General features: G+C 41.3%; 1 protein-coding gene across 1 annotated transcript in view; it reads right to left on the bottom strand.

Moving 5' to 3' along the window:
- LOC112218428 (cytosolic carboxypeptidase 4) overlaps window positions 1-19,717 on the bottom strand; it is a 150,022-nt gene that overhangs the window by 27,862 nt on the left and 102,443 nt on the right. The window contains exon 23 of the mRNA XM_024379212.2: window positions 10,660-10,820. Coding sequence (XP_024234980.1) covers window positions 10,660-10,820 — 161 coding nt within the window. The remainder of the gene's footprint in view (window positions 1-10,659; window positions 10,821-19,717) is intronic.

The following is a 19,717-nucleotide window of genomic DNA, read 5'->3' as shown; positions in this document are numbered from 1 at the left end:
TGCTTTATCTTGGCCAGGTCACAGTTGTAAATGAGAACTTGTTCTCCACTAGCCTACCTTGTTAAATAAAGGTGAAATAAAACTCTTTTTTTAAATGTTGACTGTGCTTACTGCACTGAAACATGGACTGACTTTTGGGGCGTTCACAGCTACATGCGAGAACTAATTTTCAGTCAGCGCAGAAGAAGCATGCTACACCCGAGGAAAGCTCAACTAATCCAACTGGCATTTGAGGGGGATCTTACAAGAAGATTTCAGGGAGAACGGAATGATCGATTACTCAGGAAGTTCCACAGAGCATCAAGGAGGCTGTTTAAAAAAAAATGCTTTAGTGTATAGGGCACTGTCCATGCTGCTGTTAGAGCACAGCTGAGATTTTGTGCCATTGACCCTGTCACTTCTTGGTCAAAAGCATTTGAACTTGTATGTTTATTGTGGTATAGCGTGATATAAGCAGGATTCAATATAATTCCAAAGCAAGAATCCAAATGACGCCCCTGGGTATAGCTACATATCGGTATGTTTCGTCATATACAGTAGATACATCCTATTATGGTTTTCTCTGTAGCTGGTTGTCGTTACTGTAAATGGAACTGTACGTATTGGAAACGTGTTTATGGTAGGCTGGCATTGCTTAATTGATTATGTGGGTCGAATTTGATCCAGAGAAGTGTATTGTGCCATTTCACAATCTGTTGCTGAACTCATGTTTGAAGTGGGCCTGTTTACGTATTTGGCAAGACAGCTGTGCATGGCTGCATCTCGCTGTAGCAGGATTTAGACTATGTTTTGGTTATTTGCCTTTTGTTTGCTGCATTTGTTTACTGTTAATGTAACTAGCCTAAATATAATGTAGATTGTGTCATATCTTTATCAATCGGATATGTTGTTTCCTAGGCCTACTACTGGACTAATGCAGTTAGATTCCGTTCACATTCGTTCGTTTGCATTTGCAATTGGGTCGGGAATTCTAAGCCAAACTGCTATTCGGTATTTTTGTTTGCATGCATGAATAACTAGCCTACTACTTTCAGCATTTAGTTTGCATTCATTTGGTATGTACAGATGTGTGTACGACTGCAGTCACATAGGCTGTTTGTAATAGATGAACTGTATCAGAGATGGCTATGATAGCACTGGCGCATGGCATGTATGAATGAACAACACAATGCATTTGTTGCTTCAAATCACCCAAGATATAAACATTTAAAGGTTGTCCCTTTTCAGGTTCAATTCAGATCCATGACTAAGAGGCTTAAGTCTAACACAAATAGCTCTCACACAGTGGGGAAAAAAAGGAGAGTTGAAGTCCCGCTAATAATTTAATATGCAGATTAAAAGGTGTGCGCAGTGTGTGGCATGTCAGCAGAGTGTGGTAGTCAGTGTGACGGCGGGGGACAGAGATTTAATCAGATACCCCCTGGGAGGGGAGAGAACCAGCGCTACGCCTCACAGCCAGCCTTCACGGGGCTCACAGCTCTCTCTGTCTCTCTCTCTCACTCACTCACTCACTCACTCACTCACTCACTCACTCACTCACTCACTCACTCACTCACTCACTCACTCACTCACAGACACTTCATAAAAGAAACGCCTCCCCAATCCAATGTCCCCAGGATCACATTAGAATCAACACCACTCCACAGATGTATCTTTTCTACTTTTTGCATCTACAATCTTCTTGAAACATGAGAGAAATTCACTGTTAAGCATCACGCCGGAAAGCAAAGTTTTAATGGGAGGTCTACATGTTTTTCAGACAAATTTTTGTGATGTTATGAAAGTCTGACAAACACTTATAAATATTGCAATGTGCATTTGAATAATTCTACAGTTGAATAAACTTGGTGAGTTAATCCTTCATGTTAGCCCAGTCTGCGTTCGATCCCTTACAGAGCACCAGTTAATTGGTTATCTGCAAAGGACCTCAGATTATTGATAAAATAACTCTACTACAGTAGAAATTGTTTAACAGGAAGGAGCAAGAGAAATAGGTAGCCACTAGACCAGTCATTATTACGTGTTTCACAGTTACATAATTCATGCAAATGTACCCTTTTTTTAGCAGAGAAGGTTTTTATTTTGTTTTGCTGCTGAGAGAGCGAGAGGTCACCAGAGGGAGAGGGAGAGTGAGAGAGGCAGAGAAAAAGAGAGAAAGAGAGGCAGAGGGAGAGAGGCCGGCAGAGGGAGGGGCCGAGAGTGAGAGACAGAGGGAGCGAAATAATATAAATGGATGAGTGTTACAATGCAACGTCATAGTTGAAGTAGCATCAATGAATTAATTCAATGACGAGACAGGAAACATGTACACTACATAGACAAAAGTATGTAGACACCCCTTCAAATTAGGGATTCTGCTATTTCAGCCACACCCGTTGCTGACAGGTGTATAAAATCGAACACCCAGCCATGCAATCTCTCTTTTTTTATGGTCCGGGGCTGTTTTTCCATGGTTTGGGCCCCTTAGTTCCAGTGAAGGGAAATCTTAATGCTACAATCAAATCAATGAAATGTATTTATAAAGCCCTTTTTAGATCAGCAGATGTCACAAAGTGCTTATACAGAAACCCAGCCTAAAATCCCAAACAGCAAGCAATGCAGATGTAGAAGCACGTGGCTAGGAAGACATCCCAAGAAAAGCAGGAACCTAGGAAGAAACCTAGAGAGGAACTAGGCTCTGAGGTGTGGCCAGTCTTCTTTTGGCTGTGCTCAGTGGAGATTATAACATTACATGGCCATTTAAGCCCAGATTGTTCTTCAAGATGTTCAAACTTTCATAGATGACCAGCAGAGTCAAAAATGACAGCGTACAATAACATTCTAGACAATTCTGTGCTTCCAACTTTGTGGCAACAGTTTGTGGAAGGCCCTTTCCTGTTTTGGCTTGACAATTCCCCCATGCTCAAATCAAGGTCCATACAGAAATGGTTTGTCGAGATTGGTGTGGAAGAACTTGACTGGCCTGCACTGAGCCCTGACCTCAACCCATTTGAACACCTTTGGGGTGATTTGGAATGCAGACTGCTAGCCAGGCCTAATTGCCCAACATCAGTTGGTGGCTCGTGGCTGAATGGAAGCAAGACCCTACAGCAATGTTCCAACATCTAGTGGAAAGCCTAACCAGAAGAGTGGAGGCAGTTATAGCAGCAAAGGGGGGACCAACTCCATATAAATACCCATGATTTTGGAATGAGATATTCAACGAGCAGGTGTCCACATACTTTTGGTCATGTTGTGTATCTCATTGCACAATCTGAATGCACAATCAATGTTGCCTAAATATATTCACCTGACTTGTTCCATCTGTTTGAAACTAGGCTTGCCAATGCTCAGGACCCTTGGGCCTCTGTCTTTGTTCTTTCCAAAGGCAGAGCAGAAGGTGCTAGTCTTGCAACAAGCCCTACTAATGAACCTGATTTCAAAACAAGCAGTTTGTAAAGCACATCTCAGGAGTTATGAAACTTGTTCAAATGAATTAACGCTCATGAATATTAGGGGTCTGTGCTGGACATTTTTTTTAGGAAAGCATGCTTATTCACACATCAAGACTGCAGAAGACAGTGGGAAGAACATAGGAAGAACATAAGTCGGAATGCAATTGAAATGACCACTATAGATCTGCTGGGAGGAGTGTTAATATTGTAGAAGACAAAGAGGAGAAGAACATTATTAATAATAATAATTATTATTATTATGTGCTTGTTGTAAAAAATAAATTGCATTAGCCTATTGCTGTTATTTGTTGGGTCAAACAATACAATGCTTATCTTTATAAATATATTATAATCGGAAATGTAAGAATTAGCCTCCTTTTGTACCCCTGTATCTGTACAGCAGTAGTAGCCTATCTATATAGTATACAAATAAATCCATGTCGATGTCGGTAACACGGCGCCAGCATATCTCTATCTTTCTCTCAGTCTCTCTAGGGCTATGCCTAAGCTTGTTTCTCTTAATATGAACTTCTTATGGATAGGGGGCAGCATTTTCACATTTGGATGAAAAGCGTGCCCAGAGTAAACTGCCTCCTACTCAGTCCCAAATGCTAATATATGCATATTATTAGTAGTAATGGATAGAAAACACTCTGAAATTTCTAAGACTGTCTGTGAATATAACAGAACTCATATGGCAGGCAAAAACCTGAGACAAAATCCAACCAGGAAGTGGGAAATCTGAGGTTTGTAGGTTTTCAACTCAGCCCCTATTGAATATACAGTGGGATATGGGTCATATTGCACTTCCTAAGGCTTCCACTGGATGTCAACGGTCTTTAGAACATTGTTTCAGGCTTCTACTGTGAAGGGGGGCCGAATGAGAGGGGATTGAGTCAGAGGTCTGCCAGCATCCTCTGTCTCGTGACGAGCGGTCATGAGAAAGTTACCTCTCGTTCCATTGCTTTTCTACAGACAAATGAATTCTCCACTTGGGACATTATTGAACATTTATGATAAAAACATCCTAAAGATTGATTCTATACATTGTTTGATTTGTTTCTACGACCTGTAATATAACTTTTGGGAATTTTCGTCCGACATTTCCGCTGGACTTGCCTGTGCCTCGTGAGTTTTGATTTGTTTACTAAACGCCCTAACAAAAGGAGGAATTTGGACATAAATGATGGACTTTATGGAACAAATCAAACATCTATTGTAGAACTGTGATTCCTGGGAGTGCATTCTGATGAAGATCATCAAAGGTAAGTGAATATTGATAATGCTATTTCTGACTTATGTTGACTCCAACATGGCGGATATATTTTTGGGTTCTATATGTCGTCTGAGCACCGTACTCAGATTATTGCGTGGTTTGCTTTTTCCGCAAAGTCTTTTTGAAATCTGACACAGCGGTTGCATTAAGGATAAGCATATCTTTAAATCTGTGAATAACACTTGTATCTTTTATTAATGTTAGACAGGTTAATGTATATCTATTTTATATTAATATCATACAGTGGACCACTAAGCCTATAGGCCTAAGCTTGTTTCTGTTAATATATATATATTTTATATTAATATCATACAGTGGACCACTAAGCCTATAGGAAAGGGTCTATGCATGCAATGGCCTGATGCATTTAGCGCAACAAAAAATGTGTCTCTCGGATCCGAAACAGCACGGGTCTGTTTGTGTCTGTTTTCCACTGTCCTTTTCGGAACAGGTCGCAGGTCGCATATCAGGTAAGGTGGAAAAACCACAGATCCATTTTGGAACTGGTCCAACTTTTTTGACCTGTGAAGACATCTAGTTCCCACTAACCTGGGCCCTGATCTAGTATGCTTTAGTTGACTCTTCTCACCATCATTGCCATGCCAAACACATCCTCCATCAGGTAGGACTACCCAGTGCATGCAGCATACAATAGCTAGCCTGTCATCCTGGTGGTATTTGAGATGAACTCTATCGTATGTGTGAGCAAAGATGAAAGCAGTGCTATGTTCCCTAACATAATGTGCTATCAATAAAACAAATCATGAAACTGTAGGCGCACTGAAGTTTATACAGCTTCATGGAGGGCAAATACAACTAGGCTGTCTGATACAATGGTTCTCTTTATCATCCAAGGCTACTTTTCCATGACATCTTCTATAGGAGAACCCATGTGAATCTACAGATAACTACCAAAATAAAGGAAACGCCAACATTAAAAAAAAAGGTTTTGGACCCAAAAAGGGGTTCTATCACTTGCTTCATATTGTATATGGCATTCCTAAATGTTCTATATACTGTAGAACCGTTCTTCTTCACTGAACCAAAATTGGTTCCATATAGAACCCTTGAGTTCCATTTAGGGTTCTACATGGAACCAGGGGTGGCAGATATGTGAAGCAAGCATAGAACCCTTTTTGGTTCCAACGAGAACCTTTCGGAGGGATGCAACACCATTCTTCCACAATAAATTCCTAATGCAAATGGTGGTGGAAAACGCTGTCTCAGGTGCCGTTCCATGAATCTCCTTAGAAGTGTTCATTTGGGTTGAGATTTAGTGACAGAGACACAGAGACCTTTAAAACCCCCTATGTTCCTTTGAGACGCCTCTTTCAAAGTCAAAGTCACTGAGATCTCTTCTTCTAGCCATGGTAGCCAAAATAATGAGCAACTGGGCATTTTTAATCAAGACCCTATGTATGATGGGATGTTAATTGCTTTATTAACTCAGGAACCACACCTGTGTGGAAGCACCTGCATTCAATAAACTTTGCATCTGTCATTTACTCAAGTGTTTCCTTTATTTTGGCAGTTACCTGTAGATCTAGGAGAATGGAACCTAAATGAAGAGGCTTAGGAGGATTCCTGAAGGCCGATGCTCAATTCAGACTGGACAAACCAGTTAATGCAGTTCATGGTAACCTCTAATGGAATGAGTTTCAAACTGCCAGAATGCATGTTTTTCTTCTTGTTGCTTTGTTTGGGATTGTATGAAGTGAACACAAGCTGTAAGAATCTATGAAACTAAGCAACTGACAGAAATGTAATCAATCTGCCAAGTGCACTGTATCAACATTTCTTGAGCTCGCTTTGATACGGAAAAGAGAGTTAACCTAAATTTGATACAATAACAGAGATAGTGAGATGTGTAATACAGTGCTTCTTATAACTAGTATATTAGACTGATACGATATCGCCTGGGTTTTTTTTTTTTTTCGGACCAAGGAATGGGTGATGGAGCACAAGAAGGATTATGGTTGAGAAACAGAACATTACAGAAACCGTTTCTAATCTGAAGATGAGAGATCAGTTTCAGTAGTTAAGCATCTGCATCATTGACCAGCGGGGTGAAACTAACAACTGCACTGAACAATTCACTTAATTGATGAAATATTCAATTAGGATACATTTTTCAGGGCTGGATCTGGAAATATAAGCTAAACCTCAGGATCGCAGTAAGTAAATCATGGTAAACTGTTATTGCGTGAATTATGTTTGAGGTCAATATAATCTCAAGGGACATGTATTTCATAGAAATCACCATCACTGCTACTTTATGTATATATGTTTTCCAGAAACGAAAAAGTCAGGTTTCTTAACAAATGCCAACTAAAACTACTGTTTATTTTCTATTCTCATTGAACACTTTCCTCCTCATTACTCCACCAAATACATAACTTTGAGTTTGCTAATTCATCTATAGACTTATCCATGGGCAGCTCACAAAGTTGTCTGCAATTTACTCAGTATTCTGGACAATAGGAGGAAGCAAGGTAAATACTGTAAGTGTGGTGTGGCTGCTCTGGGCCTGCATAATGTGACTGGTTGATGAGGGAGGGTGGCAGAGAGAAAGGCTTATTTCACAGCAAGGTGAAACCCATCTGTAGACAGCAGCTGTGTTGGCTGTCAGAGGAGGAATCAGATCTAAACTCCAAAACAATAGCTGGAGAAGACATGTCTTGCTTTATACAGCACAAAAACAGACAACTATACACATACACACAAGTATATACACACACATACACAGACACACCAGCAACGGGTAATGAAAACCTTTTTAAACATGAAGGCTTAGATTGATTTGAGGAAAATAACAGGAGTATGGCATTGTAGATGAATCATGAACGTCACGATCTGAACTTTTAAACCTTTCATTCCCATCACAAGAAGTTTCATGTTAGACATTGGAAGGAGGGACTGAAACTCAATTATATTTCACTTCCAAGTGCAAGAAGCACTCCCAGGTGCGTGTAGGTTTAGGAAGAATTCGTAAAAGCAGTGGAAAGCATGGGCATACAAGCAAGAGAATATATTCAAAATCACCTTCATTCGCAGGAATTTGAATTGGTGAAATGATGCTGCCACAATAAATAGCATATACAGACAGATGATAAACAGGATTATAAAAACAGACAATAAACATGATATACAGACAGACGATTAACAGGAAATACAGACAGACAGTAAACAGGAAATACAGACAGACGGTAAACAGGATATACAGACAGACAATAAACAGGATATACAGACAGACGATAAACAGGATATACAGTCAAACGATAAACAGGATATACAGACAGACAATAAACAGGATATACAGACAGACAATAAACAGGATATACAGACAGACAATAAACAGGATATACAGTCAGATGATAAACAGGATATACAGACAGGTGATAAATGGGATATAAAAACAGACGATAAACAGGATATACAGACAGACAATAAACAGGATATACAGTCAGATGATAAACAGGATATACAGACAGGTGATAAATGGGATATAAAAACAGACGATAAACAGGATATACAGACAGACAATAAACAGGATATACAGTCAGATGATAAACAGGATATACAGACAGGTGATAAATGGGATATAAAAACAGACGATAAACAGGATATACAGACAGACAACATATGTAGAAGCAGCGTTTACACAAATCGACATGCAGCATTTACACTATGTACACTGTATATTTTATTAAGTATTTTTGATATGGAACTTTGCAATGTACAGTGAAAACGCTTGATGTGTTTAAATATCATTTGACAGTCTGCCTTTTTAGCTTGGCCTAATTTAAGACAACTTTGTTGACATTTTTGACATCCTTTGCTTTATCTTCATTGATTCATGTCTTTTACTGCCTTTTGTTAGTTTATCTTTCATTTTATAATTTTACTCTAAAGTGTGAAAAGAAAATGTGAAAAGAAAAATACAGTTGAATAAGATGTTAAATCTTGAAATGATGAAATGACAATTATAGTCATATGAATATAGATTTCAATAACTTAATAGTATTTAATTCTTGTTAAGATGATTTTCAAATATGTGAACCCATTTCAAAGGCTACCATGCACAGGTTTGGAGAAGATTGCTGCTGAGCTGATCGGGATGAATGAGGACAATGGCCAAGGTGTTAAGAGCTATTAGCATGTGTGAAGATCCATGTCCTTCCAGAGCTGATGACTCAGACAGGTGAAATTCACAGAAATTCCAAACTTATGACTGTTGAGATCTGTGTTTATCGTGACTTCTACTTGTCATGATTAGATTAAAGACATCTGGACACACATCTAATCACCCTGAAACAGGCCATTTTACGCAGTGTCAGGTGATGTAAATATAATCATAATAATGGTAATTATAATAATTTGGTGGGTACTTATATTTGTCCTGTTTTACACATGAACAAGTGTGTATTATATGCATGTGTGAATTGTGAATGTTTTTTGCACATCCCAACTCCCCCTGAGACACCATCGAAGAGTGGGGTCATGGCCAGAGTCACATATTCAAGAATGGGGGTAAATATTAAGGCCACCTTTTCATACTGTACTTTCAACTGCTCTAATGTTATTGTAAGATATGTTGAGTAAAAGGCTAACACAGTGGGACATGGTGTCCTCTCTCTACTACCACACTTGCATAATGCTCCAGGGAAGGAACTTATCAGAACTAGATCCTACTTTTTTAAGTAGTGATGGGTTTTATGAGTGTAAAAACATTTTATATAACCCCTCAAGAGAAAGAAAGAGTAAGAAATGCAATAATCCTGACCAAGTTGTTGATGAGGACAAGACGTACAGTAATAATACAAAATGTTCACAAAACAGAATTGAAAAATCTATAAATCTATAGTGCAGGTTATATTATTCCATTCCATAAATCCAGACAGTAAGTGAATCTAAGACTTGTGGATGTCTGGAAAAAAAAACAAGAGTGAAAAAAGGAAGCGTAGCACTCCAAAATGTAAAAAGTTCCTTAAAGCTGCACAATGCTACTTTTTGGGGCGACACGACCAAATTCAGTTATAGTTATAGATATAGAGTTATAGATCTCTCATTCTCGTTGAAAGCAAGTCTAAGAAGTGGGAGATTGTTTCTATGTGCGATATTTCTATGCATTCTTAAGTTTCGTTTTTGCATCTTTTACTTTTGGTTTTGTGAACCAGCTGAATATACAATATTTGGGGTTATTGAACAGATATATCACAGCGATTTAGATGATACAATGATTCTCTACACTATACATTTACATTGCTTGTTTGGTCACAAACTGATATTAGGCAAATTATTAGAATTTTTTCAACCAGGAAATGGCGGAGTGTCTCAAATTGTAATCACTGGAAAGCCAGCAACTCAGATGGAAACATTTATAGCAAAGACAGTCAAGCCAATATTTAATTGGTGTATTGGTTAAAATGTGGTTAAGTAAGTGGCCAAGATGGACCCTTTCCAGGCAATGGCTTGGCTTCCATACACATTTAAAGATAGCCCTAGTACTGCTGAATATTATTTAACTGTACTTGGACTGTCTTTAAAAGTGTATCCACTATTAAATGCTTTTTTAAGTGCTTCATCATACAGTAGTATGTAATCAATGAACTCTAAAAAGCACTGCTGCCTATCCCACCACAAAACATTTTTTCATTGATCCAATCTAAGCTTGTTTGATTGTGTTTCTCAAGGTCTACTCTCAGGGGCTCACCCTGCCAACTGGGCTGTGTGTGTGCAGTGTGTGTGTGCAGTGTGTGTGTGTGTGCAGTGTGTGTGTGTGTGTGTGTGTGTGTGTGTGTGTGTGTGTGTGTGTGTGTGTGTGTGTGTGTGTGTGTGTGTGTGTGTGTGTGTGTGTGTGTGTGTGTGTGTGTGTGTGTGTGTGTGTGGCTGGAGACATGTGTGTTGGCTGGGACAGAGGGACCTATGGACCATCAGAAAAGGACTTACTTGCGGGACTTGTGGTCTAGGAGGTTGTCATCCAGGTTGAGCAGGGTTGGCTGGCTGATGACTCTCCTGTTGTACAGCATGGTGTTCCTCCTCAGGGAGAGCAGCGACTGACAGAACTTCACCCCCATTTCCTCCAATTCCCCCGTGCCAGTCTGCATGCCCTAGAACAAACAAGACAACACAGACACGGTCCATTTAAAACACAATAACATCAGGATATGATATGACGTCTTTAGAAAAGCTTCAGGTCTTTCATTAGAAAGAAACAAGATAAAAAGCCTTCTGATTACTGGTATGTAAGCAAACTACTATTTTCCGGACAAGTAGGATTGCTTCAGCTATACATTAGCCTGGTAACTAAATTGTAATACTTCTGAGTGGGGCCATTGGAGTATTTAGCCTACAGTCCATAACCACTGAATATGCTGTATAGAAAGCCTCCCTGGATAATTGTATTCATATCAAAGTAGCGACTGTCATGGAGAAATAGCTGTGATCTGTGATCTGCTCATTAACCTATCAGCTCTGAATACATAGAACTTGCACCTTCAGGACATTAGCTTTTGTAGGTTTTGCCTGGGAATCTCATAATGTTATAATGATTGCGGATAATTGCTCTACAGGCAACTGCACCTGCTTACTCAACCGTGTTATTAGCACATGCACATGAGAAGCTACTCCTCAAAGGGTTAGGAGAAGACCACCAGTAGCAGATCCCCAGGGGGTGTCATCCAACTGGGCTGTTTGTTTCTCTCTTGGCTGTCACCAAACTGATGAAACGTGGCATGCTTTACAAAAGGACGTGGCTATGCAAATATAAGAGTAAATACGGGTGACACATGACATGATGATGACATGTTTTTCAGCAGCCTTGTGATCCTCACAAGTGACTCTCAGCCTGCTACAGCCATGTATCCATTTGGCCTATATGTCACCCCGCTCCAGCATAGTACTCAATGAGACTTCAGAATCACATGCTCTGCTCCGCATGCAGTCTCTTTAGAGCAGGTGTGATGTTTCCATCCACAATCGCCATAATGGCAAAACAAATAGTGTAGCAATTTTCCAGATGACTCTCCTCCTCTTTAATCCTGTGTTTAGGCCATGCTTTTCTTCCATCCAATATCCTTTTCTCCTCCCCTGTAGGAACCATGTCAGAGCAGATAAGTGGAATGCCTGCTCCGTGCACCGCATGTGCAATGAGACAGGGCAGAGAGGAGAGCTGGAGAGCTGGGTGCTGGGCCCGCAGTAGCTCTGTGACTCATGGGAGGAGACTGTCTAAAGCCATGACACGGAAGTCTCATGGCTTGGAAGTGTGTGTGCGTGTGTGTTTGTGTGCATTGTGTTTGTGTGTGTTTCTGGATCCATACCCCCTGAGAAACACCATATATTGCACTAAGAAGACAGACCAACCTGTCAAAATGAGTGGTACATAGTGTGCAGGGGATAGGTGTTCAATAATTCAGAGTGCAGAAGAAAAGGTTTACATGTCCAGCATGCATAGAGCCCTGGCTGTTTGCTTGGGAAGGAAAATCAATTCTTCCCCTGTTTGCATTGTGGAGGCAACATTGACCATTTCAATTGCTGACTCTGCTCTCACCCTCCTCAAAATGTCAAACTGTTTGGCATGAGGATATGTCATATAATTAAACCACTCTTCCCTTTCTCATGTTGGCTCGTTTAAAGACTGATATGTGCAATGGAAATGTGGGAATGTTAATTACACCTTTCTGGCACTAATGCTACGGCTAATGAAAGGAAGGAAGTATCTGATGCATCTGTGAGCACAAGCTGCTTCCTAAATGACACAATACCTTCTCTATCTGAGTATAACACAATAGAGCAATATGAACTACCCAGCAAGCCCCCAAAGGGCATAGTGTTTGGTTAATAGCTAAAAAAATAATAGCCTGTGAGCTTCCAAGTGTCAAGTACAGATGTAGTATCGTAATTTGAGCCAGTTTGCCAGAGCAGGAAATGTGAATTATTATTTAGAATATAATTAATGCACAGTTTTTGTAGGGATTGGTACATTTTTCATTTGGCCAAATCAAGTCTGACATTTTAAAGTGGAAATTACTAAATGTAGAAGCCCTTTTAAACCTTGAATACACTACAAGTTTGCAAAAGAGTGCTCAAATGAAGGTCCTACATCTGTACATCAGAGAGAGAGAGACTTGGCTCCCTATATCCCCTTCCAGTTCAACTGCATGATCTGGCATTACACTAATGGTTCACAAATCATTTAATTGTAATTTGCCATTTGATACATTTATTATCGACCAAGTGCCTAATAATGCCGTTGATATGGTGGCCCAGGGACTATACTAAACGAATACAACTATATTCATTATGCTGTCTCATACAGTAGCTATGTCTGTCCTACATATTTCATGGGGTTGTCTATCTATCGTACAGCTGGCCTGGAAACCTTCTGACACACCCCGTTGCTAAATAAAATAATAACAGCAAAATACTGCTAGACTTTAATGTTTCACTTTCAAAATAAATCTATGCCAAAGATCAGACAAATGGCAATAATAATTTAGCATTTGAAACAGTGCTTGAATTGAATGTGTTTTTCATGTGAGTTAACTCCAACCATGGGAACAGAGGGACGTCATTTGCTGTTTGAGGAGAGAGCCATGTGTCCTTGTCCCATGTTGGGATGGCTGATTTGTATAGCATATGTCCATAATTAGATGTGTGGGTTTCAAGCGGACGTTACGGAGAAACGCTTAAAAAGATCTCGTGGCTTTGATGAATCTCTTAATGAACTCCTAGCCATGCATACAGATCTCCATCATGTCAACATGACTTCTCAGGCCTATTGAGACACCATGGTTTCAAACCTCTACCACAGATTTCCCAACATACTCTGTGTAGCCTGTATTGTACCGCCCACTCGATTTACATTTCTGTGAACATTCCTTTAGGAGATATACGGTAACGGAGGATATTTCCTTCAGATTATCATTAGCCTCCTCTCTTTAGCCACTTGTAAATCATATCTCCTTTCAAGCCCCAGGAAATTAAAAAAGGGAGTCTGAACACAACACACACGATTATTTCCCTGCAATACACGATACAAAGCAAGCAGAGAGTCTGGAGCCTCTTGGTCCCTTGTTTGGGGAGTTAGTCTGTGTATCTAGTCCAGTGGTTCTCAATCCTGGTCCTGGGGGCCTTTGTTTTTGCCCTAGCACTACACAGCCGACTCAAATTATCAACTCATCATCAGGCTTTGATGATTTGAATCAGGTGTGGAGTACTAAAGCAAAAACAAAAATGTGCACCCACTTTGGGTCCCCAGGACCAGGGTTGGGAAACAGTTGTCTCCTGATGTTGGTTAGCGTGTCCTTTAACCTCCCTGTAGAAATCACTGTCTATATCCTGTACAGATTGTGCCTTCCCACTGCGGTGGCCACTCATTGGAAACAACAACTCCCTAATGGTCTTGTTAACAGGTTCACGCACCTCAGTCAGTCCTCAAACAGAACACAATAGAACACAGGTTGGCCGGGAGTGTGGTAAGGTGAGTCCACCAAAGTGTAACACACACATGCATGCACACGCACACACACACACACACACACACACACTCCCTGCAACACGGATGTAGTGCAGGAGGATGCTTGCCTGGGATTTGGCATTTGGTGCATCTTTTAAAAGGCTCTCTCGTCATGACTCTTTCATTTGATATTAGACCCTGATGAATATTGGATGGGTTCTGCCTTCCTCAGCGAAAGACTGACCTTCAGAAAATATATTCTGAGGTCACTGCCCTGGGGTTTGAAGTTGATGTGCTGGCTCTCTTGTCCTCTATATGTATGTGGTCCCACTAGGAAAGCTTATTCTGGGGAAGTATGACATCTGTAGTTATAAAACTTGGCTTTAGTAGAGCACCCTGTGATTGTTTTTGGCACCTTTACATTATCTGACAAACTGACAAAGTCATCTGCTTCTCCTCTTCTTTATTTTGGAAGCGTATTTAGCATTTAGCATGTATTTAGAAGGAAGGACCATAAAAGAGGAAGACAACTGATAGTTTGTGAGGAAGCGAGAAACTCCAGAAACCTAATCAAAGTATTTTGTGCTCATTTATCTTGGCACTCGTTTGTCTTAATTGTGTCCTTAAGAAAAATAAGACTTGATTCGTTTAGGCGTAAAGAAATGATAACTCAGCAGACGTTCTTCCCCTCTAGCTGGAAATGCAAAGCTAAGGTGATTAGAGGTAGAATCTTTGTGATGCAAATTAGATTCCTTTGAAGATTTCCCTTCTTTTAGCGTAGACAGTCTTACGGCATCAAGCAATAGAAACCCGGTGTCATGGTGGCGAATGGAAAGATGGGAAGGGAAAAGTCAATATGGCTTTCAATATGCATTTGTCCCAATTCACATAAGCAGTTTTTATGTTGTGGCTGATCTGAAAACCTCATATTCAACAGTTGTACTTGCAGCAATAAGCACATTAATCTATTCATATTTTGACAGGCTATCATTATGAAAAACAAAGATAATAGATCAAACTGATAGGAGTTCAGTCCAAGGAATCCCCTTGAATTGCCCATACAGTTCTGAAAATAAAAATTCAAGACAAAGGAAATTCAGGATACCAAAAATTAAACAAATCCATGTGTGAATTAAGTACAGAATATTTTTGGTCACTGTTTAAAAATATTCCTACATGTAAAATAAAACCACTTAGTTCACCAAGCCTGCATACCAAACCCAGCGTATTGCTAACTCAGTGGTGAGCTGCTCCCATCAATGACCCAGTCTCTGATTCAGTGACTGTCTGAGAGGATAATTAAGCTTCTAGTCCCTGACGAATCCCACAGCCAATCCCACGTCTCACACAAGCCACTAATTGGCATGAATTAACAGTGAACTGAGGTCATTTCATCAGTGACTGCTCAAGCAGCACATAAAGAGCAGCAGAGAGAGGGAGAGAGAGATTAATATATATATATATAGAGAGAGAGAGAGAGAGAGAGAGTCTGATGGTCTGCCAGACTTCTGACACGGCCTGACGATATTAGTACAGACTTTTTAATCAAGAAACATTCAGGCTTTTTCCCAACCCTAAAGTGCATGTAGCAAACATATGGCCCACCACCTGCTCACTGGGCCATCCTAATGAAAAGTCAGATTTTCTCATCCATTAGTCCATATCACCCACATTCAGCTTCTGATCTGATAACCAACACAGCAACACTTAGTGAGTGTTATTCTAGCCAGCTGGACTCCGTCTTCTAAGTCATTGGCTGTGCTATAGAGAGAGCATAGAGAGAATGGTTTCAAATGACTCTCATACAGTTGAAGTCGGAAGTTTACATACACCTTAGCCAAATACATTTAAACTCAGTTTTTCACAATTCCTGACATTTAATCCCAGTAAAAGATTTCCTGTCTTAGGTCAGTTAGGATCACCATTTTATTTTAAGAATGTGAAATGTCAGAATAATAGTAGAGAGAATTATTTATTTCAGCTTTAATTTCTTTCATCACATTCCCAGTGGGTCAGAAGTTTACATATACTAAATTAGTATTTGATAGCATTGCATATAAATTGTTTAACTTGGGTCAAACATTTCGGGTAGCCTTCCACAAGCTTCCCACAATAAGTTGGGGGAATTTTGGCCCATTCCTCCTGACAGAGCTGGTGTAACTGAGTCAGGCTTGTAGGCCTCCTTGTTCGCACACGCTTTTTCAGTTCTGCACACAAATGTTCTATAGAATTGAGGTCAGGGCTTTGTGATGGCCACTCCAATACCTTGACTTTGTTGTCCTTGGGCCATTTTGTCACGACTTTGGACGTATGCTTGGGGTCGTTGTCCATTTGGAAACTTTAACTTCCTGACTGATGTCTTGAGATGTTTCTTCAATATATCCACATAATTTTCCTACCTCATGATGCCATCTATTTTGTGAAGTGCACCAGTCCCTCCTGCAGCAAAGCACCACGACAACATGATGCTGTCACCCCCGTGCTTCACGGTTGGGATGGTGTTCTTCAACTTGCAAGCCTCCCTTTTTTTCCTCCAGACATAATGATGGTCATTAACGGCCATTGTTGTTTCATCAGACCAGAGGACATTTCTCCAAAAAGTACGATCTTTGTCCCCATGTGCAGTTGCAAACCGTAGTCTGGCTTTTTTTATGGTGGTTTTGGAGCAGTGGCTTCTTCCTTGCTGAGCGGCCTGTCAGGTTATGTCAATATAGGACTTGTTTTACTGTGGATATAGATACTTTTGTACCTGTTTCCTCCAGCATCTTCACAAGGTCCTTTGCTGTTGTCCTGGGATTGATTTGTGCTTTTCACACCAAAGTACATTTAACTCTAGGTGTCACGCCCTGACCTTAGAGAGACGTTTTATTTTTCTATTTGGTGAGGTTAGGGTGTGAGGCTGGGTGGGCATTCTATGTTTTGTATTTCTTTGTGTTTGGCCGAGTGTGGTTCCCAATCAGAGGCAGCTGTCTATCGTTGTCTCTTATTGGGAATCATACTTAGGTAGCCTTTTTCCCACCTATGTTGTGGGATCTTGTTTTTGTACAGTTCTTGTAGCCTACGGAACTGTAGGTTCATTTTGGTTTCACTTTGTTATTTTGCTGCTGGTTCTCATTTAATAAATATGATGACCACAAATTACGCTGCGCCTTGGTCTCATTCAAACAACGCACGTTACAGAAGATCCCACCACAAAAAGACCCAGCAGCGTTTTCTGGAGGAGTGGACATGGGAGGAGATACTGGAAGGCAAGGGTCCCTGGGCGCAGGCTGGAGAGTATCACCGTCCAAGGGAGGAGATAGAAGCAGCAAGAGGGGAACGGCGAGGATACGGGGAATTAGAGGAACGGCAACTATACAAGGGGTCACGGCACGGAAGCCCGAGAGGCAGCTCCAAAAACAATTTGGGGGAGATTGTCTGCCCAGTGCCGATTGGTCAGGGTTTAGACTTGAGCCAACTCCCCGTGCTTACCGTGGGGAGCGTGTGACCGGTCGGGCGCCATGCTATGCGGTGATGCGCACCATGTCTCCAGTGCACAGTCACAGTCCGGTGCCCTATATTCCATCTCCCCGCATTGGACGGGCTAAAGTGGGCCTCCAGCCAGGACGAATGGTGCCGGCTCAGCGCTCCTGGTCTCCAGTGCGTCTCTTCGGCCCAGGATATCCTGCACCGGCTCTGCGCACTGTGTCTCCGGTGCGTCTGCACAGCCCTGTGCGTCCAGTGCTAGCGCCCCGCATTTGCTGGGAGAAAGTAACCATCCAGCCAGGACGGGTTGTGCCAGCTGCACACTTGAGACCTCCAGTGCGCCTCCTCTGCCCAGTGTATCCGGTGCCTGCTCCACGCACCAGGCTTCCAGTGCATCTCCCCAGTCCGGTGAGACCTGTTCCGATTCCACGCACCAGGCTTCCAGTACATCTCCTCAGTCCGGTGAGACCTGTTCCGGCTCCACGTAGGAGGCCTCCAGTGATGATCCATGGCACGAAGCCTCCAATTATGACCCATGGCACGAAGCCTCCAGTGAAGATCCATGGCACGAAGCCTCCAGTGATGATCCATGGAACAAAGCCTGCAGTGAGGATAGTTGGCACGAAGCCTCCAGCGTCGATCCGCTGTCCGGAGCCTCCAGCGACAGTCTCCAGTCCAGAGCCTCCAGCAACGGTCCCCAGTCCGGAGCCTCCAGCGACGGTCTCCAGTCCAGAGCCCCCAGCGACGGTCCCCAGTCCGGAGCCTCTAGCGACGGTCTCCAGCCCGGAGCCTCCAGCGACGGTGCCCAGTCCGGAGAATCCAGCGACGGTCCCCAGTCCAGAGCCTCCAGCGAGGATCCCCAGTCTGGGGCCTGCAGATAGGGTCCCCAGGTCTACCATACAACCAGGTCTACCATTTTTTTTACGAGGTCTTGGTTGGTTTCTTTTGATTTTCCCATGATGTCAAGCAAAGTTTGAAGTTTGAAGGTAGGCCTTGAAATACATCTACAGGTACACCTCCACCTCCAATTATCAAATTATGTCAATTAGCCTATCAGAAGCTTCTAAAGCCATGACATTCACTGGAATTTTCCAAGCTGTTTAAAAACACAGTCCACTTAGTGTATGTAAACTTCTGACCCACTGGAATTGTGATACAATGAATTATAAGTTAAATAATCTGTCTGTAAACAATTGTTAGAAAACTGACTTGTGTCGTGCACAAAGTAGATGTCCTAACCGACTTGCCAAAACTATAGTTTGTTAACAAGAAATTTGTGAAGTGGTTGAAAAACAAGTTTTAATGACTCCAACCTAAGTCTATGTAAATGTCCAACTTCAACTGTACATGCGGTAAAGAGGACAATGGAACGCAGACCTTGGGGGAAAGAACAAGGACGCCATTATTGGCGGCCATGAAAAAAAATTGTGTGGAAGAAAATGGATATTCATTGAATCCGTCATATACTGTACTGTATGTGCTCTAACTGGTCACAATGTGGTTACGAAAATCAGATTTTGATATACTGTATTTGGCTGTTTTTCGCTGCATAATATTTAGAAGTTGTCCTTTTCGGGTTTCTTGCCTGCTAAATGCTAACTCCCATTTGTATAAGTTGGTAGCATATCTACACACTTAGAAACAAAGGTTTTAAAAGGGTTCTTTGGGTGTCCCAATAGGAGCATCCTTTTTGATTCCAGGTAGAACTCTTTATAGCTTACACTGAGGGTTCTACATGGAGGCAAAAAAGGTTCTACCTGGAACCAAAAATAGTTTTTCAAAGGGTCTCCAATGGGGACCGCCGATTTATTCGAATTCCATTGGTCAGCATGTATTGCTGTCAAAATGTGCTTGCTCTATTCTACAGAGACAGTTCCATCACTTATGGATCTTCTAATCTCATTTAAATCAGGAATTACATGAAACCATGAAGGCAGTTTAACAGTAGATTTATTTGGTGGGGGTTAAAATAGAGGACTTGAACATGTAATCAACACCTAAATCCTCCTGATATACATATGAAAGTGATCTTTCATTTACTCAACTTTATTTCTTCATGCTCAGGAACACTCTGCTATGAAACAG

This window comes from Oncorhynchus tshawytscha, linkage group LG19, assembly GCF_018296145.1.
Source record: "Oncorhynchus tshawytscha isolate Ot180627B linkage group LG19, Otsh_v2.0, whole genome shotgun sequence".
Classification (NCBI taxonomy): Eukaryota; Metazoa; Chordata; class Actinopteri; order Salmoniformes; family Salmonidae; genus Oncorhynchus; species Oncorhynchus tshawytscha.
This window is presented reverse-complemented; position numbering and strand designations above follow the sequence as displayed.